General features: G+C 38.6%; 1 protein-coding gene and 1 pseudogene across 1 annotated transcript; one reads left to right on the top strand and one right to left on the bottom strand.

Annotated features, from left to right (window-relative positions):
- The window catches only part of LOC148028929 (uncharacterized), a 258438-nt pseudogene that overhangs the window by 116475 nt on the left and 116095 nt on the right, over nucleotides 1–25868 (bottom strand).
- LOC148028933 (major pollen allergen Bet v 1-C-like) lies at nucleotides 485–1987 on the top strand. The gene is made up of 2 exons (XM_087687698.1): nucleotides 485–773; nucleotides 1290–1987. Exons 1-2 carry the CDS (start codon nucleotides 590–592, stop codon nucleotides 1568–1570), a joined length of 465 nt encoding a protein of 154 aa, XP_087543824.1. The 5' UTR covers nucleotides 485–589; the 3' UTR covers nucleotides 1571–1987.

The following is a 25868-nucleotide window of genomic DNA, read 5'->3' as shown; positions in this document are numbered from 1 at the left end:
TATTATATTAAAAAGCTTTTATGGACCATAATAACTTTCTCTTTGGCTTGTTAAGTGATTTGGTGGAGCGCGGGTACACACACACACACTCTTTCTCCCTTTGCATCAAGGGAAAGCCTAGGGTTACGGGAGTATCACACATCCACACGCAAAAGCCTCGGTCTTGTCTTTGAAACATGAAAAGGTGGGCCCTTGCAACTTGAACAGAGCAGCTCCTGCTCCATATTTAAGTACTTTGTCGACAACAATTTCACACTCTTTTCGTAAACTTTGTCTTTGGCTCTTTAAGTGATTTGACAGAGCGCGGACACACACACACACACAGTCTCTCTCTCTCTCTCTCTCTCTCTCGATTAAATATGACAAACTGGGGCCTGTCTCAATGAAGCGAGCTGGCGATTGTGAACGAGATTGGCACTGAGGATTAAACAACGGGAGCCACGCCGCACCCACCATACTGCTTCCCCTTTAAAAGGAGGGAGGGAGGCAGAGGCGATCAGGCCGGGAGATCCACAGAGAGAGAGAGAGAGAGAGAGAGAGAGAGAGAGAGAGAGAGAGAGTGTGTGTGTGTGGATACTTCGTCGTCATCATGAAGGTGGTGGATCATGAGGTGGTTGTGAAGCTGTCGCCGGAGGTGGTGTGGAGGACGTGGATGAAGAACTTCCAGGTGACGCTGCCCAGGGTGGCGCCCCAGCACTACCTCTCCGTCGAGTACCTCGACGGGCCCCCTCTCGCCCCCGGCGGCGTCTTCCTCATCCAGTACAACCCCGCATGTACTATTTATTCATCCCCCTTCCCCTCCCCCTCCCCCTCCTATAATATGGATTAACACTGACTTTGCTAATGAGTCGTATTTTTGTTAATCTTTCTTAACACTTCCTTTGCTAAGAATAGGAGTTGGCCCTTCTTCAGTAAGGTTTAATATCTTTCATCTTCCCCATGTTCACCAACACTCCTCTAAATATTGGCAAGCCCTTCTTTAGTAAGATTGGTAATATTTTATCTTCCCACCATTGCCAATTTCAACATGTAGCCCTCCATGGCCACGTAGAGGTCATTTAGAACCCAATCAACATTACATGGTAATGCTTCTCTCTCTCTCTCTCTCTATCTATATATATATATATATATATATATATATATATATATATATATATATATATATATATATACACACACATTGTGGGTTCATTGATCTTTCTAGTCAATTTAATCAACCATTAGGTTCTACTTTTGTTAGCAATTCTTCATGGGATTGATCACCTAACATTAACTTTCTTGTGTTGTAGCTTTTCCTCACTTTGACTACATCAAGGCTGTATGGGATGAGATTGATCACAAGGATTATTACTTTAAGGCTAGAATTTTTGAAGGAGGTCATCTTGGAAAACATGAGAATGCTACCTTGACATACTCAATGAAGTTGGGACCTGGGCCTAAGCCAAATACATGCTTAAAGAAATGGACTTTCGAATTTGATGAGGTTAGAGAGGATGAATTCCATGATTTTATTAAGGAGGAGATGTCCATTTTTGGTTCTGCACTTGAGGAGCATCTCTCATCAAAGTGATCAGGAACACCACAAAGTTACGGGTTGGATTGTCAAGTGTGTGTGGTGAAAACAATAAATGCAATTCCTTGGAGAATCTATGCAAGCTTGCATACCATGCAAATCTATATGCATATTTATGTACCTTTGAAGCTTATTGTAGCACCCTAGTGTTTTCCTCCTTATAACAAATCATAATACATGTTTTGTTAATAAGAAATTTGTAGCTTACATGAAATTGTATTATAAATAATACCATAGTATGCAATTTGCAATATAGCATTAGGATACTTATTTGCACCTTTTCTATAGTATCCATCACCCCTTTCACAACCATTGTTCATATGGACATCCACTTCTATCCTTAACTCACACCTTCTTTCACTAAGGCTACTCTTCAATACGCACATAATTCTAATCGATTTTTGATTTGGTGAATTTTCTTATACTTTTCCCTCCCCATGGTAATACTTGTCTTGTTCCTTTTCCTTTTGAAAGAAATGCCATATGGGAGAACTCGAAAGTGCAATTATTGATTCTTTCCTATATGAGTCTAATGTTGTTTTTGGGTGCCAAATTGTTGGAGAAACCTATCTTTTGTATATCATGATGTGGTTTTATTTGGTGTGCTAGTAACCTAAGTTTACAACTTAGTTGTTTAGTTTTTCTTTTGTGTGTTCAATATTGATTTTCTGCTTCAATGCAAATAGGAGCAATGAAGAATGTAAAGACCAAAGAATCCGATAAAGATATATACATTTTGCAAGAGCTAATGATTTTTCTCTAATTTGTTTAGCAGGATGCTTCACATTTTAGTACATGAGAAATGATAACTTGAAAATGTGTGTAAATAAAGGCACCAAAATGCACTCATCACAAAAACCTTTGTACAATGATCCATTGCAAATGTAATGCTTGCCAAAAATAGTCTATAAAGGAATGTAAATCCATGTGTAGTCTAAATGCTCATATTTTAAAATGTTTGAAAGCAAAAGCAAGGTCAACACCTTTTTTCCTATCTCAAAATTAAATGGTCTCTTAGACCTTAGCTAAATGTACGCAAATTTGAAAATCATAATCCAAGAAAGGAAAAGAAGAAGGTTCCTCAAGTGATTTGAGGAGATGGGTAATTGAGGGTGGTTGCAATTCCCTTTCCCCTTTATCTTCTCCTGTCATGCTTCATTTCTCCCTCTCTCATTTTGACATAGCTCTCATTTCTTGTTCTTATTTATTTCTCCCTCATGCTTCATTGCAAGATCTAATGAAGAGTAAGAGTAGCTTAAGTCGATGGATGGGAGAGAGGGAAAATAACATCCTTATTGCATTTTGTCTTCTCTTATTTATCTCTCCAATTCTCCTTAATTTTTGTTTCTCCTTTGATTGTCTTATTTTCTCCTTTAATTCTTTGTGTGTGTGTGTGTGTGCATGCGTGTTGAAAATGAGGTTGAAGGATAAAACATTATGCCTCTCCTAAGGCTTTGTTATATAGACTTTGCTAAGATTTATGCCTAAGGCTTAGACTAAGACTCTCTTCTTCTTGTCCTTTTTGGATTAATCATGATCTCTCTTCTTCTCATCCATTTTGGATTGATTGACCTCTCTTTGCCTTGGCATGGTAGCTATTCAATTGTCACCTTTTTGGCAATTGGTGCATGATGGCATGGGCTTGTCTCTTTCCCTCATTCTACTCAAGAAGAAGTTGATGATTGTAAGGTTAGAGAAAAATTTGATGTGCACATGTATGCATATATTACATTTTAAACTTCATGCTACATAATAATCAATTTCAAGTTATGTCTAGCCAAAGAGCTTGTTTGGCCGATAGCTTGGGTTGGGATTGGAAGATATGAGGGAGATGTTGTTGATGAAGACTATTGTGTGTTTGTCCTAAAGAGAATGCTTCCATTTTTTGAGGCAGTGGATGACTGTGAGCATTTCCTTCTCATGTGTGCTCCACATAGTTTCATCATTTGTGAACTTTTTGGATTCATAAGCTATGGGGCGGCTTTCCTACACTAGTACACCCCCAATGCCATAGTCGGATGCATTTGTGGAGATCTCAAAGGGTTTGGTGAAGTTAGGTACTTTCAAGATAGGGGTTTTGACTCGTGCATTTTTTCATCCGTTCAAAAGCATTTTGTTGCTTGCTATCACACGTAAAAGTGCTATCTTCTTTTGCGAGGTGGGATAGGGTGCAATGATGAGATTGTAATCCTTGATGAACCTTTTTCAAAATGCTGTGAAGCCGAGAAACTCCCACACTTCCCTTACAGTCTTCAGTACATGCCATTTTTTGACAACTTCTACTTTCTTGGGGTCCACTTTGATACCAACTGCTCCTACAATGAAGCCTATATCTAACTCTTTTATTGCAAACTCACAGTTTTTTGGTTTAGCATATAGCTTATCATGTTGCCACAACTTCTCAAAGACTAAGCGCAAGTGCTGCTTATGTTCTTCTAGGGTTTTGCTATAGACTAGTAGATCATCAATGTAGATAATACATATTTGAAATTCTTAAGTATTTCTATCACTTCTTTGCTGTTGGTGTGGGGTTTAGGCTTCTTGGTGATCTCTTGTTCAATGGGTCGAATCATACATAGGTAGACCATGTCTCCTTGCTTAACTGATTTATCTAGTTGTTTGGCACGCATTTCATTATGCATGGCCTACTAGGGTTCACTTGACATGGTGTTGCATGGGTTGGCAGTTTTGGTTAGTTTCGGCTTGTCTTCACTCTTTGACAAGAAGCTCTAGTCTTGTTCTCCTTCATTTACACTTTGATTGGTGTCCTTCTTGGAAATTGCATTCTTTCATAGGGTACTCTGACATATTCTCCTTGCATATCTAGCATCATCTCATTAACTCCCTTTCCAAACATTGAAATGACATATTTATCATAGAATTCCAAGCCTAGGATAACTTCAAAATCATCCATGGGGATTATTAAGAAGTTGAGCCTTGCTTTTCATTTTGGGCTTCTACTTGTATTGCAAAGACCCGTTTCACTTCTTTGACCTCTCCTTGTGCGAATGTTACTGTTAATCCTTTCGAGACCTTTGAAAATTTCAATCCATGTTTGGCTGTGCACTTTGGTGTGATAAAGTTGTGAGTGGCCCCTGTGTCCTATATAATAGCTTGATTCCCTTTTCTCGCTTTATCTTTGATGTATAGGTGGTGGATTGCTGGCCACCATGCATTAGGGTCGCGCACTTATTGCCCCACTCTTGGGTGATCTATGCTTTCATCACTTCCGCTTGGGATTTTTTGGATGTGTGGGGGTTGCAATTCCTCTCCTCCATAGTGGCGTTCATACTTGACCCACTTGATGCTTCCATGGGGCATCTATTTTGATAGTGTGGTCCCCTACATTTGAAACATCTGATCCCCGTGGTTGGACCTGGGGGTCTCCACCATGATGTGTTTGACCTCGTGGCACCATATGACGCACTTGTAGTTGACCTATAGTGGTCATCTTCCCATCTGTCAAAATTGCTCCTCTTGGTGCTAATGCAGATTGTGACGCAGCTAATGTTATGCTAGAGGTTTGGCTCCATGTCTCCATGAACGAGCCTCTAGGAGCATTGGGTCGCGGGGTCCATGAATTGTTGTTGAGGTTGATGTTGAATTTGTTTTGGTTCCCCTGGGCTGTCCTCTTGCCTTCCAAGTCCACTAGTTTTTCAGCCATTCTTATGGCCTCGACTAAGTTGGTTGGCTCATGCCTATCTATGTCTCTTCTAGCCTATTCTTACATTCCAAATAAAAATCCATGCAATTCGCTATCATTGTCCTATGGCTGTGTTTCGTGTCCTTCTTACTTACGGCTTCTATCCTCTCCTTGTCTTTTCTTGTATCTTGCGCCCACCTAGAAATCCTCTCTTCCTAATCTATCCATCTCCTCTTGTATTTTTAGCCTTTTCTCCTCTTCTTGTTATTGTAGCACCCATTCTCTATAGTCCTACTCTACTTGTAATTTTCTTCTCCTTTCCTCTTTCTCTTCCTTCATCTGCATGTTCCTCCAAATTAACTCTAGCATGCCTAACATGCCCTCCAACTGCCTCTCCAATCCAGCTACCTTCTCCTCTTGGGCTACTCTCTATTCTTGCCCTCTACTCTTTTTTTCTCTTCCATTGTTGGGATGGGTACATTCTCTCTATCATCCTCCATGTGGTCGGTGGGGGTTGTTAACGCGGGGAAGTTGCATTTCACCTTTGGGTGGTGGTTGTGCCACAGGGAATCCATGTCACGTCTTTAGATGGTGGATGGTGTTGGGATTTCCGTGTCGAGGTATCACACCGGGGTCGACACAACATGGGTCTTCGTGACATGGGGTGACACAATGTAGGTTGTTTCAGCTTGTTCTCTTTAGGGCATTGGATCTTCTCTCCTGCTTCTGTGAGTACTCCATTCTGGGGAGCAAGAGTTGCTCTGATACCGTGCGATGCACTTGCACTCATCACTCACTCAACACGGCACTGAAAGGTAACACGATACGTGAGAGTAAGGTATACTATTGTATTTTCAATCAAAGAAACAATACAACATAGGCACATCCTAGGACTACATCCTCGTGACATCGCACATAAGAGGGTTCACCACTGGGTATAGGGAATCACACGTAGAGTGGTCGTGGTCACTACTACTCCCTATATAGGCATTTCTAGTGATAACACGATGGTATAGCTACAAAGCCCTTACACCCCCCCACCCACTCATAAGTACTCCATTCTGGGGAGCAAGAGTTGCTCTGATACCGTGCGATGCACTTGCACTCATCACTCACTCAACACGGCACTGAAAGGTAACACGATACGTGAGAGTAAGGTATACTATTGTATTTTCAATCAAAGAAACAATACAACATAGGCACATCCTAGGACTACATCCTCGTGACATCGCACATAAGAGGGTTCACCACTGGGTATAGGGAATCACACGTAGAGTGGTCGTGGTCACTACTACTCCCTATATAGGCATTTCTAGTGATAACACGATGGTATAGCTACAAAGCCCTTACACCCCCCCACCCACTCATAGCTTCTGGCCATGATATTGTTTGAGCAATTGTATCAAACCTAAATGTGTTTATACTTGAAGAATGTGTAAGCAATGTAATTATAGTACAGGTAGAGGTGTTTAATATGGTTGGTTCAAATCAGCAGGAAGGTGGTGATGAAGATGAAGGCTAGCTTCATCATGTCGATGCTAGACATCCCCCTAGGCAATCCCCATCTTAGAAGTCACCCTAGCTTGCTTCCCCTTCTGGCTCATAAGGAACTCTAAACCACTTGCTCTGTAGTAAAATTAACCAAAACTAGCAAATTTCTCCTATTTTTTGGTTATAACTAGCAAAACTATCACAAAAAATGTTTACTACATAAAACTCAAAAGAATCGCATATATAACTAATAAATCTATCGTTTTTCCTATATATTTAATATTGTTTTATAGTAAATTGCAATCTTATATTATAATGAAATTTTTAATAGTAAAATTTAATCTTCTTGATGAATAGACCTATATGATGAACATTGATCCTTTCTAAATTACAAGTATATTAATTGTATACATAAAAACTAGCTAGATATAATATAACTATAATAAATTAATCGCTTTTCAACATAAATTCATTCTCTAAAAATAATTGTTGCAAGTGGTAAATTATCTATTTTCTTATACTTTCTCTCTTCTTTGTAATAACAATATTTTTAGACTAAAGTAAATTATCATTCGTGAATTTTGCAAATTTGAAGTTTAAACCTTGCTCGAGACATATGAGGATTGAGAGGTAGAATAGGATCTTAAGATTGGCAAGGCATATATGAAATGCCCATGTCTAAGGTAGAATTACAAATTATTTTTCACTTGTTCATTCAGTACAGGTATAACAAGGAAATCCACGAATTCATGTAGGACATTATCAAAGCCTTTCACCCAAAAACATTCACACGGAAGGAAATCCTTCTCGATGAATCCAATGGACTACCTATGATATTTTGGGCCTTCATAAGAGCCCATTTCCTATGGGCCATGTGATGTCACTGCAATGACTCAATCTTTAAAAGAAATTTCAAATCTTTTTCATTAGCTCTAAAATAGGATTTTATTTTGCAAGTCTCGAACAACCACTGTGGCACTTCTTGTGAGAAAATATGGATCTAGAGCATAGCACTGATTATGGAGGATGGAAGTCGGTAACTAGACTCATTGTGACATAGACAATAAGACAAACTATTGCTCAAGTGAATTAGGTTCCAAGATGTAGGTTTGGACTCATAAACACAATCTTGAGCTGACCATGACAAAGACACAGAATGAAGTACAAAATACAAATATCATTGCATGAAAGTGAACCAAGTACATGTCTTTATAGCTTTTTAACTTCTCCACTCTCCTCGCTATGCATATGGGATTCAAGACATCTCTTCATAGAGCATACATCATTTGTTATTTCTCAACATCCCCTCTCAAATGATGAGTCTCTACAGTTATTGGCTTTTCCCCCCTCTACATGATAACATGGCATGGGAGACTAGCTCATAGGCAACCTAGTCAAGTTAAAGCTTGAGACTATACATATTTGGCAATGGTTTTTACAAAGCAAATCCACTATGGGAACAAATTCCTTAGAACAATTTGTCAAAGTTGTTGATGGTAGCGGAAGCATCTTCTTCTTCTTCTTCTTCTTTCATGAATTGGTTTTGGTGGTGGTCATTCTGCATGTGTTGTGCTCTTTTCTTGTGGAAACATTCAATGGCAATTTGGCCAATCTTACCACAATAATGACATGTCATCCGACTTTTGTTGTCAGTGTTGAATCCTTGACCTCTTCCCTTGGGTCCAATAGCTCCTTTGGAGGAATTGGGGTTCCAAACTTTTCCTAAGTTGGTCTGAGCTCAAGTTGAGCTAGATAAGAGTGAAATGAAGCTAGAGGAGTAGCGCCATGCCCGAATGGGCTCTGATACCATGTGAGAAAATATGGATCTAGAGTATAGCATTGACTATGGAGGATGGAAGTCGGTAACTAGACTCATAGTGACATAGACAAGAAGACAAACTATTGCTCAAGTGAATTAGGTTACAAGATGTAGACTTGGACTCATAAACACAATCTTGAGCTGACCTTGATAGAGACATAGAATGAAGTACAAAGTACAAATAGCATTGCATGAAAAGTGAACCAAGTACATGTCTTTATAGCTTTTCAGCTTCTCTACTCTCCTCACTATGCATATGGGATTCAAGACATCTCTTCCTGGAGCATACATCATTTGTTATTTCTCAACACATGATCTGAGCTGAGGACCAAGTGCAATAAGAACAAGGAAAACATACCACCCCACTTCGCTCGGGTAAGTTACTCATGAATATGTGTATGCATCATGTGGGTTCAAAATAAGGTATTTTTAAAATACCATTTTAATAGATTTTTTACATACAAAGGGGTTATTTACCGTTTGAATAGAAAAGGGTTGTGTTTTATTCAAGGAAAAAATCACAAATAAGGATATTTATAAATAGGCATTGAATGAACATGATGTAGATGATATACATATAGTAACTTCCACAAGCCACTTCGACTCTAGGAAATAGAGAAAGAAGCTACTCGGATCAAAGTTGAGGAGCTCAATCGAGTTCTTACCACCATTCGAGATACAAGTTACCGCTACTAGTTTGTGTGTTCATCTAATGCTAATGGGCCCCACTCTAGCCCAAAGCGCTCTCCTTGTTGCTCCCTTAAAAACCCAAAATGCTATAATGTATCCCATAAAAGCTATATATGCATCGATCCACCCTTTGGCCTACTTAAGTAGAAATATGCCTCTCTGATGATAGCCTGGCTCATTCTTTTGCTAACTTTTGGATCCTATAAGCTTGCACATATTACTTTTTACCTTATTTAAACACAACCTTAATGTATTTCTTTAAAAAAAAAGACATGGGTATTGAAAATAGTGTAGGAGAGATTATGCATACCAAGTACACATTTATGTAAGGATCGAAAGAACATTTGGGTCATTTTATGGCAAACCACCATTTGAGATTATGACTGATTTTACTTTGTGCAATATACACCCTCATGAGCATAACAATTTGATTACATTGTAAGCCAACATCTCACAATGTGCCATTGTGATATATATATATATATATAGCATGACTTTATTGGATAGATGTGTTTTGATGCATTACAAATATTTTATGGGATAGGTGTTTTGGTATAGATAATTAATATTTTTGAAAATAAAACAACTTAGCATTCTCTCCTACACATGGAAAACATTCTAATATATAATTTGATTTAAAAAAGTACTAGTGTTTCCTTAACTATTATTTTCTTAACATTTGATATGAAGTTTAGATTGTGGATCTTAGTATTCTCTAAACTTACGTTGCTAGGTTTAAAGGCTTGAGTGATTTTAAATATTTTATACCAAGTTTAAGTTGTAGATCTTAACATTTCTTGAACTTACATTCATGGGTTCAAAAGACACATAAAATTTTAAGTCCTTATCAAGTTTAGGAAAGGATCATAAGATTTGAAGTTCTTATTACTAAGTTTAGAAACATATTAATGATATCATCTTCAAAAGTCACAAGTGTTCATTTGTAACTATACATTAGTGGTTACACATATTAAACCTACAAAAGAAAAAGTAAAGATAAACTCAAGGGGAGTTGAACCCAAACACAATTTGTGTCTACTGAGGAGTCTACCTGCACAATTCAAAAAGAATATTTGTATAGAGAGAGGCAATCATATATATATCATGCATATTATTAAGTAAGAGTCTATGACTTTAATTCTACATATACACATGCATAGCTCCCATATGCACATGAAACTATGTCCTTTAATAAAATCAAAACTTATAAACAAAAGGCAAGTGGATTTACAAATCAAAATAAACAGTTGACTCTACTTTTACATCATCTAGTGACCTTTCATATTCCTATTCAATTTGAGTTTTATTTTTAAAGATCTCAAAAAAAAAAAACCATGAAAGCATCCCATGATTGATAGAGACAAAACTAATTATCTCTTAAGATTGAGTAATCAACATCGACAAAATTTTGTTTGTTGAGTCAAATATATAAACTATTACAGAGATATAGTCTATTTTACAAATATTTATTTGGGATAATAATTAGGATTATTTTTAAAGAGTCCTTATTTATAATAATATACCAACAATGAGTCATTGGGTTACTTGTTGAAATTTAAAGGTGCCAATGTCAACAACATAAGCCAAGGCATGCATTTATCAAGAGAGCTTGCATGAGTTTGGGTTGGGCTACACATGCTAGTAAGTTAGAGACACTCCTTAATGCTTGCTCATATCTATCCTAAGCCTTGCTTTAGTTATCCACAAGCAAGAGAAAATAGTATTGCAAATCCAATACCATTACATTTTTGTCTTAGTTATTAGAACAAAATGCCTTCCATGTCTTGCACTATTGGTGCATATATGAGAGAGAGAGAGAGAGAGAGAGAGAGAGAGAGAGAGAGAGAGAGAGAGAGAGAGAGAGAGAGAGAGAGAGAGAGAGAGAGAGAGAGAGAGAGAGAGAGAGAGAGAGAGAGAGAGAGAGAGAGAGTTGTTCCTCCAAATTGCATGTCCATACATCTTAAATGAGTAGGCTATGTGATGAGGCAAGAATTTCAAGTATCAACCATGGGCATTGTTTTTTAGTGGAGAGAGAGAGAGAGAGAGAGAGAGAGAGAGAGAGAGAGAGAGAGAGAGAGAGAGAGAGAGAGAGAGAGAGAGAGGATATGGTGATAGAAATGATAGTTTGTATTAGGATAAAGATGTATTGAGGAAGGATTTGAATAACACATTTGTCATATATTACCAATGAGAGGCTAAGTGCATTCAACTGATGAAGCCAATAAATTTGTAGTTGTAATACCACAATAGATGGATCATTGTTACAATAGACAGAGAATAAACATTTCAATATTGTCCTTATTGTAATACATTTTGATAGAAGGGAAAGTTCTCAATCATCATTGTTGGGTTTATGTGAGTATTTCTAATAAGGCATCCCAAACTAATCTAATAGGATGAGGCTCACATGACTCCTCATTATTGGTTTGAAGCACTAGGTAGATAGGAATATTAAAGGATATAATGCAAATTGGTCAAGTATGTGCATGGAAAGTGTTACTATTGGGTGGGAAATCTCACCAAGTTTGCTCAATTTTGGCTAAAGATAGTCATGCGGATATAATGAATGCTTCATTAAGCCAACCATATGTATGGAAAACATACATATAAGATCTAATTGGACACTAGATGTTGGAAATGGGTCTATTAGAGATGTAAACTCTATCATATATGCAAACAATTCCATGTGAGTCTTGGTAGCTAATATTATCATCACTGATGAGATGAAACAATTTTTATTTAAAGAATCTTGGTAGCTAATATCATCAGTGATGAGACAAAACATGTTTGATTTAAAGATTCTTGAATGCTATCAAGATCTCTTTAAGTCTTCCAATTTTGATGAGACACTGAAAATTTATAATAAGACTTGATTTTGGAATGATGATCAACTAGAAGCCTTTAAGCAAAAGGTGTTGTGGTGTTAGAAGGTACTTGTGCATGAGCAACTCGAAGGACAATTGCTAAGACATTCTTGAAGAGGGAAGGTGTTGTTTACCCATGTCATCTCAAATAGGTAAGGCATAGAGATTATGGTTGTGCTGCTCATATCCACCATGTATTGAGAAGAGGTGTCTTGCCCACATTGTGCTAGAATTACTCTTTGACATCCTTGAGAAGGATCACCTGGATCCACAAGTTTGAATGCATTGCTGGTTAGGTTCTCAACGTTTGCACTAGGATGGGCACCTGCAATATTTGCCAGAAAAGTGTGTGAAACATGGATCGGCTCTCACAAGTTTGGATCCATTGCTAGTCAAGTTCTCAATGTTTGCACTTGCAATGTTTTCTAGAAAAATGTCTAAAACATGGACTAGCTCTCATATGTATGATTTGGCTTAATTTCTTGCTACAAAAAACTACAAATGCAATAGGTAGATGCAAAGATACACATTGCCTTAGCCTAAAAATCACAAAAAATGGCTTAACTTAATTACTTCCTACAACAATTGTCACAAGAAGAAATTTTCTCATGAGAAGAAATGGCCCATTGCATGCATATGCACTTTGGTTCAATTAATTCCCAAATTCGATCTTCTTCTCCTTCCTCTTTCTTTTTCCCTCTCTTTTGATCCTTCTTTACCTTGCTAGAGAAATACCCCACAGTGAAGGCCTTGCCTCAATTTCCCCCAATCTCCTTATGTAGAGCCTTTTGATCTAGCAACACACGAACAACCCCTCGTATCATAGAATCTCTCAACTGTGATGCAATCAACCCAGAATGAAAAATCTCAAACCTGGGAAGAGGTATTACAACAAGCCATGCTAAAGCACTCTAGCTTGCATCATTGTGCAATCCTCTTAGTTGCAAACCACAGTCTTACATCTGTTGTATAGACCTTGGTGATGAGACATACCATGGATAGGAATGCATCGTCTCTAGGCTCCATAGACCCATTGGGTCTCACTAGATGCTCAACTTTCTTTCCATCTAGTAATCTGGAAATTGCCTGGCATTTTGGAACATGACTTTCTTTCTTGAAACAATCATAGAAGACAGATTGTTTAGAGAGATTAGCTTTCATGCTCACTTGCAAGTATGTTGTGTGTAGTTAGTCACCACGAATTGATTACACAATCTGCAAGCTTCATGTAAAAGAGGAGACCCCTGGGCTCCATAAGTGCTAAGTAAGCAGAGTTGTTATTATTGACTAGCTTCCTACCCAAGGTGATCTGCTCTTGAAAAAATGCCTCCTTCACAGGGCCTTCCAATCCTTTTCCATCATCCCCAAAATTCTGTAGGACCCTTCTAGCATCGTTCAATGGAGTTGCAGTTGTTCAACAGATCTACATTGTTCAACGGAGCTACAATCAAAGAAGTTGTTTGCATGACACCTGCAACTAGCTATTCCAATCTATTGACAAGATGCTCAATCCTAATCTACTGGTAGCACACTAACAATGGTGCGTGTGAAGAGATTAGAGCCACATGTTTTCATTGCATTACTAAACCTCCTTGATTTAGGATTATCCTCCTTTTTCTAAGGGCATGAGTTTTTTTCCTTAATGTCACAAGATTCTTGGCACATAAGCATAAGCCATAAGTATTAGATTCTATACTCGTCTACCATGCAATTGTAGTCTTTGCCCAATTGTCTTTTTGATAATTTATTTATAGTCTCCTCTTTTAAAACAATACTTGCACTATATTGTTGAATCAATTGCCATATCAAATCTCTCTCTCTCTTTGTCTCTCAAAATATATAAAGTGTGGTGTACTATAAAATATAATCATCATTGAAGCATCATTGCGAACCTTGTTAAAGAAGAACCACTATCTAACACGAAACATTTCCAAAATTGTTAGTAAAACAACTTCGCTCACAAGGCCTAGCCATGGTAGGGTAAAGGACTCCGAATCTGTGACCACTAAAGTAAGGGAACTCCTGCCTCCATCACACTCCCACGCTAAAAAACTTGTATAGTCTTCGAAAGATAGGGTTCTGTCTTCAATAAGGGATCATGAGCACAACTCCTACGTCCAATGGTGGGGAGAGAAAGATGATCCCATCATGTAGCTCCAAACACACTCGAGGTTTAGTTAGCATTGTTATCTCACTTTAAATGTGTGTCATTATTTGTTCTTTAAAGGTGCATTGTGAGGGTTGGCTATGTGGACATAAGAAGGAAAAGAGGGGTTGAAACCTTGTAAAGCAAATGGTAATGTGGAGTATGTGAGGTCTATGGGAGAGGTAGTTAAGGAGGAGGTAAAGCTAATGAGGATTCGTAATAGGGGGCTTTCGACAAAGTTGTATAGGCAAAGAGTAGAGCATGAAAACAACCCTTACTAAAATAGTATATACTAGTTCCTTAAATGTTATGTTTTCAATTTATCCCTCATTTTATTAAAGAGTAGTTTATTGAATTAAATGCTTATGTTTAAGTTAATGGTTTTCTCTTTTTATAAAAATGGCTAAGGATTAGGTGAAAATAAGATGTTGCATTAGGGGTAGGGATAAAGCAAGAAAAAGATATGATGAGATGTGTTGGGGCACATGGGATGGGACAACGTAGAAGCTGGGTTGCCGATGGAGAAGCCGAGTCAATTGTGGTGGAATAACCAGCAAGGCTGGGAGGCATTGAGGGGTTGGGTGTTTGGTGGAGAAGGGGAGGCCTCCATAGACAACCACACATCTTCTTCTTTCATTCTTCCATCTACAAATAGAGATCTGATTGTGCTCTCTCTTGTAGAGTTGATTCCCCTTGTGGCTTTCTTTGATAGTTAATTCCACCAATATATGATGTCATAGCACAACGATGTGGATGCTATGAGGAGAAGGGATGCCATGAGAGGGAAGATATTGACAGAATCTTGAGCAATTCGTGGGCTTGTACAAAGATAAGAATGATGAAGAGGGAGGATCTCTATCCCCTTCCATCTTCTTCTTCTTCTCAACCATGTGCTTCTACTTCTTCTTCTTCCCCCTCATCTTCTACTAAACCCTCAAGCCTTGTGAGCTTGAAGCAAGGCAGGTGCTAGTTGTGGCTTGCCTTGACTTCAATGCACATAGCCTTGCAATGCTTGTCTGATAGTAGTATAGCACCATTGTTTTTGCTAAGAGGGATGGAGAAGATATGTGGCAGCTTGCATGGTCCTTTCTTCTTCTTCTTCTTCTTCTAGTTGGATACATTTGTTTCCTTTGATTTCTTTCTCTCTCCAGTGCCATGAGAGTCACAGTCTCAGCTAGGCTCATCGCACGGCTTCTCTTGTTGCTGCGAATCAAGGAACCATATGGAATCGAGGGCCACACACAAGCCATCATTAGATTGCTAGCGATTGTATAGAGGGAGTAGCTGTTCAATCAGGGCCCAATCATGCATAGACATGGCGTGTTGAAATGAGCAGTCAAATTTGCATTTCGATAAAGGGGACATTGAGGCAAGGGTTTCTATCGAAGGGGCATGATCCTGTGCCTGTGGTGCAGGTTTTGCTTTTGACATCTCACCAATGATATCCACGCAGTGATAAATTACAACAAGGAAACTATGCATTGTCTTCACGATAAAATGAAGACAAAAGGGAGAGTATGTTTGTTATGTAGCATACGATGAATGCTGTTATAGGAAAAGGGACACATGATGATGTATGGTATGTTGATTCAGGTGCATCTAATCATATGACCAATCATGTTGAATTGTTTGGAGAGATGTAGGACTTACAAAATTTTGTGTTGTGATGCTACACGTCACCACTTTAAACTTGAGGGCGGAGTTTTTTACTAATTTGAACTCAGTCAGTGTCATTAGGAATTTATTTTCCGTTGTGTGTGTCTTTTTGTTTGCCATTCAGTTTGAACTATTAGTTTGAAAATTTGATTGTTTGGTTCTATACTAAAATTTTTGTATTCACTGAGTAGTACTCAAGCATAAATAACCCGTGTGTATGTTTGTGTGTGTGGTAGCTCATATGAATGCTTGCTTATGTGTCTACGTTGTTTATGTATCCAGAAACTTCTAAAATGATGACAATGGTTTTTAGTGTATGTAGTTTAATGTCAAAACAAGCGAGAATGCTGGATTTGTACGGGATTCTTATGACCATACGAACTCTGTCTAATCCAAAGTCAAGAGGGCAAGACATGAAGACTAGTTGCTTAAACTGAAGTAACATCTTGGAATGAGTCTATCAAAAACCTAGGGATAGTCGCTTTGAGCTAGCCCTCAACAGCTTGAAAAGAAAAGAAGGCTCCCATTTGCTTGAGAAACTCTCGGTGAGGGGACATGGCCCTCGCGATGCAAGCAAGAAGGTTTGACACTATGAAATGGATTGGACTGGCTTTCACATGGAACATAGAGTTTGATCTAGCCTCTGAGGGCCTAAGAGTTTAGGTGGGCATGGCATGTATGGACCGATGTAAAGCATGCCTTCTTTTCTTGCACATGACAAAGTTAGATCTGGGCAACAGAGGCTTGAAGGTGATCGTAGCGAGGGAAATAGCCCTCACTTTACAAGTCACCACGAGCTGTCTAGGTGCTCTAGCTCTCCAGCCCTAGTGCTCTCATCCTATCATTTCAAAGGGGTGTGCTTCAACGAGGGTGAGGGCATTTGATGTGGGAGACATGAATCTTGGGTGATGAGCTAAAAGACATGGATCTCACATGGCGGGCTAAACGGCATGTGGCTTCCAGGTGTGTCTAGTGGTTCGCTCCTGTCACACATGCTCTCTATGGAGCTCAGTGGATAGAAGATGCATAAGATTACATTCAATCAAATCCAAAGCTTTCCATGAAAAAGGGTGTGAATGATGATTAAATAAAGCAGGTTCCCTTCTTGAAAGTGTGAACACAAAAACAAATCATTGAATAAATCATAAGCTAATGATTTAGCTTATCAATGATTAGAAAAGCTTTGAAAAAGCTTTTAAAATGAACGAAGAAAAACAATATCATCAGGCAGAGGTACCTGCAACTAATGGAGCTTGGAGGAGTACCTACAACTAATGGAGAATGAAGCTGTTGAAGCAGCCAAGGTACATCTCAAAGGACAGTGGGAACTGCTTGGGGATGGTCCTAATGCTTTTTACTTTGCTAAACTCAGGGCAAAGCAGAAAAAGGAGTCCATAACTGGGATTATAAACCAATAGGGTACCATGGTCCAGGATCAGGAATCAATTGCCAAAGCCTTCAGAGAACACCTGGCCTCCATTGTTGGAACACCTCCAAATGAAGTGCTTGGATTCCAAGAGAGAGTGGATAATTTTTTAAGAGGAACTGTAAACAATGTTCCCATGGATCAAGCACTGATGCTAGATAGGCCGTTTACTCTGGACGAAATTAAGCAGGTTGTTTTTGCCATGAAGACAGGGAAAGCTCCAGGCATAGATGGTATGCCAATAGAAGCCTTTCAAAAATTGTGGCCAATATGTGGTACAGATCTGGTAGATCAGCTGAATTTTATTAGAGCCTCTAGGATCATGCCTCGCTATGTAAATCAGGGACTTGTTAAACTGGTCCCTAAAGCACAAGACAGGTCACTGCTCTCAAACTGGAGGCCCCTTACAATGCTCAACTACAACTACAAAGTGCATGCTAAAGCACTGGCAACGAGAGTAAAATTTCTTTTTGGTAGGATAATTCATCCGAAGCAGTATGGATTTGTTCATGGACGCAAGATCCATGATGCAGTGTTGAACCTCATAATGTCAATTGATCATGCAATGAGTCTAAAGAAAGATTTTGTCCTAATCAATATGGATTGGGACAAAGCTTATGACAGGGTGAATTGGGCGTTCATCACATATGTGCTGTCAGCCATGAGATTTGGGCCAGTGTTTATTGGCATGGTGAATACTCTTTTTAAAGAAGGAACTGCTACTGTCAGCATCAATGTCACTGTAACATCATTCTTTGATTTGCATAGGTCTATCAAGCAGGGCTGTCCCTTAGCCCCGCTCCTGTTTGCGCTCATAACAGATCCTTTGCTTAGGAGGATTGATAAAGCAATGCAAGATGGCACTATTAGAGGGCTCCCTCTTCCGGATGGCTCACAAACTGCGGTTCATTTTTTTGCTGATGATAACTCATCAGCGGTTGAAGCTGAAAGGCAGTCTGTGTCCAAACTAATGGAGATATACAAGGAATTCTCAGAACTTACTGCATCTAAGATCAATGAAAAGAAAACTGAGCTCCTTTTCCTGTCATGGGAAGAGCCGGAGGACTGGATTACAGAGATGGGATTTAAGCTTGTTAAGCATGGTCAAATGGTGAGGTACTTAGGAGTGCCAATAGGTGTGGGCATTACTCTCAACCAAATGTTCAAATGGTTTTATGACAAATTTCAGGGAAAAGTGAAAAGCAGGTTAGATGCCCCCTTTTCATTTGCTGGTAAATTGACCATAATCAAGAATATTCTCTCATCAGCAACTGTTTATGTTGGCTCCATTCTTTGTTTCTCTCAAACTGCCTGGAATCAGGTCTAAAAATATTTAAGAAGCTTCCTTTGGAGTAAAGGAGATGTTGCAGGTTTTCCTGCCATTGGGTGGGATTTGCTTATTGCTGACAAAAAGCTAGGAGGTGCAGGGCTTGACTCCTTGAGTCTCAAGGCCCAAAGTCTTTCCTTTGGCCTTCTCAAAAGAATGGATGTCTCACAGACTTGGATGTTATTGGTGAAGCATTGGATTGCCAACATAAAAATCTATGGTCAAAATTGGAATGATGTGCATTGGCAGGATGTTCTTGCCTATCCACAACTCACTATCAAGATCCCAGTGTCAAAAGTTTGTCAAGGTCTGTCTAGGCAGGATGTTGAATGGAAATCGAGAATTATGGTCAAAAAGCTACCCCCGAGGACTCAACTCACTGCCTAGACAGACTTCAGGTGGAGAATTATGGTCAAAAAGCTACCCCTGAGGACTCAACTCACAAAGAAGATTCGAGTCTCTCCATTCTATCTTTTTTGTGGAAGAGATGAGGAGACTGGAAAACATGTATTCTGAGATTACTTGCATGTGAGGCCAGTGTGGTTGACCATTGAAAAATGGTTTAAGGAAGCTAATCTGAGGTTTGATTTTGGGATGTCAAATGTTTTCTTTGCAAACCGCTCGAATTTTGATGATAATACTTGGAAGCTTATCAATTTGGTCTCTGGAATGGCTCTGAAGTTTATATGGTATAAGCGAAACAACATGGCCTTTAGAAGGAAAGAAGCTGAGCTTCTTGACAGGAATTTAGTCCAGCTTAGAGCTGAAGTCTTGACTATTACAGGTGCCTGTAAGAAGAAGTCGTGGATCTATAGGCTTTTCTGGAGAAAGCTAAGCATTTTGGCCTGAAGCCTGTTGCATCTTTAAGATGCTGTACTCACCTTATTTCAACTATAATATAACATGACCGCATTATAAAAAAAACAATGTCGCTCTAGGCATAGAACGGCTCCTGTCGGACTCTCTTTTTTTCAGCCGCCATCATTAAAGATTTTAAGCTTTAAAGATTACGGGGAAATCAAAGCTAATGATAGCTATGAAAAAGTCATGATCTGTCATGATTTGGAGGAGGAGAAAAAGAATTTTCTGAAAACGAAGAAAAAGAGGAGGAGGATGCCTTGCAATGAGGACTTTGAAGGCCCAGCATTGGACGGCATTACCACGGTGGCAGTAGGAAAGCTGGAAAATACGTCCTAATGATTCATGGACAAACTTCAGGACAAGAGCTGACAAGAAGATCGTGATGCTCAAAAGACAATGAGAGAGAGTAGCCCGTTTACTGCTAGATGTGTGGTCGAGAGGAGAGCCGAGGCCAAAGCTTGGCAAACAGCCTGATGTTGTCGTGCTGCTGACTTGAAGGAAGACATCATCACGGAAGTGATCGTCATCATCACTAGCTCAGAAAAGCAATGGTCGTTGACACATATTTCACCTCAGTACCCTTTGCAAAAGAAGCCTATGCATTAGTCGTTTCGGCCCCTTGAGGTCTTGTTGGCTCACCCTTGGAAGCGCTCATCATCATCAAGCAGAAAGGAAGGATGTTCAGCCTCGACTCTTGCATTAGTGGCCAACTGTGATAACATTAAATTGCCAATGTTCCGGTGAAGGAATGGTCAATGTGCTTTTGAATCCTTCATGTGCACCTTTCTCTATGTCTCAGAAGCCGTATAGTGCATATGGTGAGGCCAAGCTTATGTGGAAATTAAGCGGACAAGCATGTTGTTGTAGAAGAGGTAGTCTACGGGGGTGGTGAGGCCTCAGCAACGAGTGGCCTACTATCCAGGGACAGCTGCACTAAAAACAAGGAAGTGATGGCAGAATCATATCAGCAGCGTTCCCAAGGAGACATCCTGTCGGTGCTGTGCCTCAGTTTTGCAAGCTACTGAAGATCTATCTACTTGGAGAACTTGGCTTGGATTCTTAAGGATAAGCACTTGGATTTGGGATTTATTCATGACTAGAAGCTCTTTAACTTCATTGAATACTCGACTTGGCATTTATGCTGTGGGTTTAGCTCTCCTGATTGAGCTTTGGTTTTGTAATCTGGCTTTGGATTTGTACTTGGAATAGAACTACAATATACCCTACCTTTGTCATCAAATCTGTTGCCTTGAATTGAATCTTGATATTGCTTTTATCTCGCATAGCATCCCTACGATGAGCAACTTTCACGAACTCTTGTGTATATTCCATGTGACACTGGGTTATGTGAAAATCGATGATGATTCATGTAAACCAACTTAACACATTGGAAAGATTCCCTTGTTCTATATGATGGCTAGACAAAGAGTCTATCATATGTATACACCACCAATCACAAAGAATTTAGTGTCTGTTGGCCAAATGGTAGGTAGAGCAAGGGTTGCACGTTTGATTTAATGAAAAATGTTATTTTGTAGAAGACTTTAATGATAAGTGTAAGTTGGTCGCAAAAGGAAATAGAGTTGGCCCCATCTTCACTTTAGATGTTGAAATTTTTGTAACAATGAATGCTCCTATGTATACTAAAGGAAAATGAGTGATTACAGATATTGAAATTTGGCATAAACATATTAGACATGCGATATGTATAAAAGCTAAAATTAATATAGTCCAAAGGATTGGTTACAAGGTTGCCTGCTTTTAGAGTTGTAAAAATTCAGAAAGTGTGTGAAGCACGGCAATTTGGTAAGCAAGCAAGATAATCCTTTTTGCATGATAGAGATATGAGCAGAAATATATTTGAGTTGTGCATACAGATGTTTGGAGACCTACACAAAATGTATCTCTTGGTGCAGCAAATACTTTATCTCACTTATTGATGATTGTTCAAGGAAGCCATGGGTATATTTTATGAAGAAAAAGAGTGATGTATTTGAGCACTTCAAATCTTTCAAGGCAGCTATTGAAATAGAAAACAGGATTGAAAGTTAAGTGATTGAGATCAGATGGAGGGGGAGAGTATCTCTTTATGAGTTTAGGGGATTCTTAAGGACTCATGGGATAAAGAGACGATTTATTTGTAGGTATACCCCATAGCAAAATGGGATTGCATAAAGAAGAGATAAGCATATTGTAGAAGTTGCACAACCATTGATGATTGAAAAGAATATGCCAAAACATTTTTGGTTTGAAGCTATTCATATTGCTATCTATATTATGAACAAAACTCCCATAGTTGTAGTTCATGGGATGACCCCCAAAGAATACTTTACAAGCAAGAAACCTGATGATTTACACTTGAACATGTTTGGCTGTATTGCATATGTTCACATGCTAGATGAGCTACAAAAGAAGCTTGATCCAAAGGATAAAAGATGTATTTTTATTGGATACTCTTTAGAGCAAAAAGTGTATCATTTTTATAATCCCGTCACAAGTGAGTTCAGAGTGAGCAAGGACGTTATTTTTTATGAAGATGAGCGGTTGGTATGCATCTACTGGTAATGTACTAGATGATGATAATGATCATGATAGCTATGTGCAGAAAGAAAAGTAAGAATCACGAAGCATTAGTGGACTAGAAACATCATTTAGTACTATACCTATAGTTAGCCCTTGGTCTACGAGACTAAGGAGTAGTTCCACATCTTCAAGTGGATCTACAAGTATTGTGGGTAAAGACAAAGGAAAGAAGAAAGTGTTGGATGGTAATGATGCATCTACTAGTCGTTTGGGATTTGATGGAGATTCTAGTGGTTCAAAGATTTTGGATGATAAGCTTGCTATTCTTTCAGTCAAGACACTAGGTGTACAGAGAGCACATAGTAATATAAAGGATCCACTGAGTGATCCAATTGTATGCAAGTCTAGTAGGGTCAAATACCCTATTAAAATATTTGTCTTTGAAGGTTATGCGGCTCACCATTATACTTATATGGTGAAGGTAGTTGAGGATGTTGAACCCACTTATATTGAGAATGATGTTGGTCATGCTCATTGGGATGTAGCACAATGGATGATGAGATGGATGCATTAGAAGCCAATAAGACTTACGATTTGACACATCAGCTTTATATGCTTTCAAATTAGATTTAATTGGCTCAATTTGTAGCCCATACGTAGCTGCATCAATTGTTGCGTAGGCATTCTTTACAACTAAATCTTCTAATCTTTTCTTCATTCCAACATTGCCAAAATTTAGCTCTAGTGGAATACTAATTTCAGCTATATGAATTTTTTCATATTTCCAAAAGAAGAGCTTCTATGCTACAACCTCATGGAAGGCAGTACACTCCCTCTTGTCATGCTTTTGGCTATCACGCCAAATACAGTACTTCTTATAGCCTTCTCTCATGGGTCATTGAGTTGACGATTGTCCTTGTTCTTCAACTTTGTCATCCAATTTCTCTAGTTTGGAACTAATTTCTATAAGATTCAGATAAAGATATCGCATACTTTTAATGAGTTCATCCATGACATTATTTTTAAGAGGTGGAATAGAAGGAACAAAAGAAGAAAGAGTTGGTTGATTAGTCAAAGAGATAGGGGTTTTTGGAGGTGGAACAGGCTCCATTATTGGAGTTGTTGAAGTTGAAGTAGAGCCCAATCTTAGTCACATTTGGTCTCTTTGAGCAATCATATGAACTGCATCAGTAACATCTGTCCATGCAATTTTGACTCTTGTTTCGGAGATAGCATCCTCTAGGCGATCAACAAGCTTCTCTTGTAGGATGGGATCTGCAGCCTTAAGGAATAATTCAATCTTTTGACCTTTCAAAATAAGGTATTTTTAAAACACTATTTTTCTACATTTTTTACATACATAAGGGTGTAATATAAAGGGATTATTTACAAATTGAATAGAAAAGGGTTATGTTTTATTCAAGAAAAATTTATAGATAAGGATATTTATAAATAGGCCTTGAACGTACGTAATGTAGAGGATATATATATAGTAACGTCCCTGAGGTCATAATGCCAGAGTCTTCTAAGAAGAATTCTTTGCGTAGGGCTTTTTTGAATGCAACCCAATCTGCATCTCATTGAAAAAGACCATGGATTCTCTCTTGAAGACCGTGCTTGGCTAGTCTAGCAAAATAACGACTCCATGCATGTTGCGGTACACCAAAGAATAGCATTTTCTCAACATACAAGAGAATGAAAATAAATACATTTTGACAATTAAATTGTCTTAATTCTCGCCCAACTTCTTCTAGGGCCTTGATAGCTATGGAATCAATCTGAGTCATCGTCTTACCTTCCTTGTTGTTATTGTAACATTTGGATTTGTTGTTACTGAGTCTGCTGCAATATGTACACCAATTGTTATAGAGTACCTCCTGAAGAATCCCCCATCTTGGAGTTTCCTTACAACTGACCTTCACGTCAAGGGTTCACAAATGTTGCAGTGCATAGGGTTGAAGGTCACCACAGGGGTTTGGCAAGAAAATTGGACAAGATAGATGGAGATGTGTCTTCAAAAGATAAGTAGGCTTCAAGTGAATGTTTATAGGTTTAAGAGGAACTTTATAACCTTCAGTTCACCATATACTTTGGCTTATCTTGGAAAGACATATTAAACGTAAGGCAGTTGAATAAATAGGTTAAGACAATGAAAAATCTTGAAACTTATGATCACAAAGATGGATGATTTGTAAATAGGAGTACTACTTCAATTGATACAAGAAGATTCTTGCCCTTCCTTGCTTATGAATGTAGTTGCCTATATCAGCCTAGGCATGAAGAAGATTTTCAAAATAGTTTCTCTTTTCAACAAATTAGTACAATGAAGATAGACGATCAAGATGAAGACTGCCTATATTAGCCTTTGAATGATTCAATGGTATGGAACTAGCATCACTGTTGATATTTTTTCATGAAAAGATCATGAGATTCATGACTTAGATCAATGTAACACAAATAAAGCAGTTGCATAAAAACTTCAGCCTATGGAATTATTGTTATGGACAGCCAAGATTAATTCTGAAGCATGGCAAGAAATCACCAAAAGACCTCTTTGAAGCCTCCCTTGAATGAAGAGGAAGCAAGATACTATATAGAGGGAATTACAAGTCTAGTTTATACTTACAATGATTGTAGATGAAGAAGAATATGTGTTTATAGGTTTCAGCCTTGAAATTCCCTCTTTTAGGCTGAGAAGAAGAGACCAAAAGTATCTCATAACAGTGTCAAAAGATGTCCTTGAAACTTTCTTTCAAAGAGTATAGCTTGAAATCACTCATAAGAACCAAGAATACGCCATGTTTTACCAAGATAAAAGAAGGGGATCACAAATAAAGCTTCAGCCCATGAATATCCTATTTTAGGGCTACCAAGGATAATTCAAGATGACACAAATAATCTCTCAAAGAGTACTTTCAATGCCTTTTCAAGGCAAGTGTGATTAGATGCAACAATTACAAGTGAAAGTAGAGCATGTTCTCTTCATAAACCATAAGAGAAGAAATGGAGCATCAATGAGACATGATTCAGCCCAAAAAGATAGGGTTGGGCTGCATATGACAGTCCAAAATTAGAGCTTTATGTCTTGGAAATATCTCTTATTGATAGAGAAGAGAGTCTACATCAAGAGGTAGGTACATAAGACATTGCCATTTGGGCCTTTAAGTATAGCCCACAAGCCTTGATAATATAGATCAAGAAGTGGAATACGAGGTAGGAGAGAGTTGCTACTTCATGGACATAGACACAAACAATGTTCAAAGCTTCCTTCTTTCTTCTTTAGTGAGCATCCATCCCCATGAATGGATGCTACACTTAAATACACAGATCTACCCCTGTCTAGTTAGCCACATGAAGCTTCATTCACAGCCAATGCATGGGCATAAGAGTGTAGTCACGATCTTCATCTTCTTATTGAGGTTGCATGCATTCATCTCCTTTGAGTGGTAGTGTATGAGCTTCTTTCTCCCTTATCCAGGATGTGCCCTATTCACAACTTGAGGAAGCCCATAAAATGCGACATAAAAAGCAAAAGGTTCATGTCTTTCAAATGAAGTACAACTTAGCCAACTTAGACAACTCCATCTTCTTTGTGACTTTTCTTGTCGATACACTTGTAACTCTTGAATATCATAAGTACACAACCACATCATAGGCTACGCAAGGGGACCTACCAAGTCATCTCCTCATGACCATATTTCTCATTTTCAATGTTCCATGACTTATAAAACTTGTAGCAACTTCATGTATGTAATGCAAGGAAGGATAAGAGTAAGTTACCAAAATCCAATCATCTTGTTAAGGACCCATGATGATTATATTGTGTTTTAAGGCATAGAGCCCCATCTT

The sequence above is a fragment of the Lygodium microphyllum genome, chromosome 11, assembly GCF_053477565.2.
Source record: "Lygodium microphyllum isolate KBCC chromosome 11, Lygodium_microphyllum_v1.1.10, whole genome shotgun sequence".
NCBI classification, from domain to species: domain Eukaryota; kingdom Viridiplantae; phylum Streptophyta; class Polypodiopsida; order Schizaeales; family Lygodiaceae; genus Lygodium; species Lygodium microphyllum.
This window is presented reverse-complemented; position numbering and strand designations above follow the sequence as displayed.

Excerpts from the sequence above, each read along its gene's own strand:
- LOC148028933 (XM_087687698.1), top strand. The coding sequence starts at position 590 with ATGAAGGTGGTGGATCATGAGGTGGTTGTGAAGCTGTCGCCGGAGGTG. Across the intron at positions 774-1,289 it reads CATCCAGTACAACCCCGCAT|CTTTTCCTCACTTTGACTAC; the intron begins GTACTATTTATT and ends CTTGTGTTGTAG.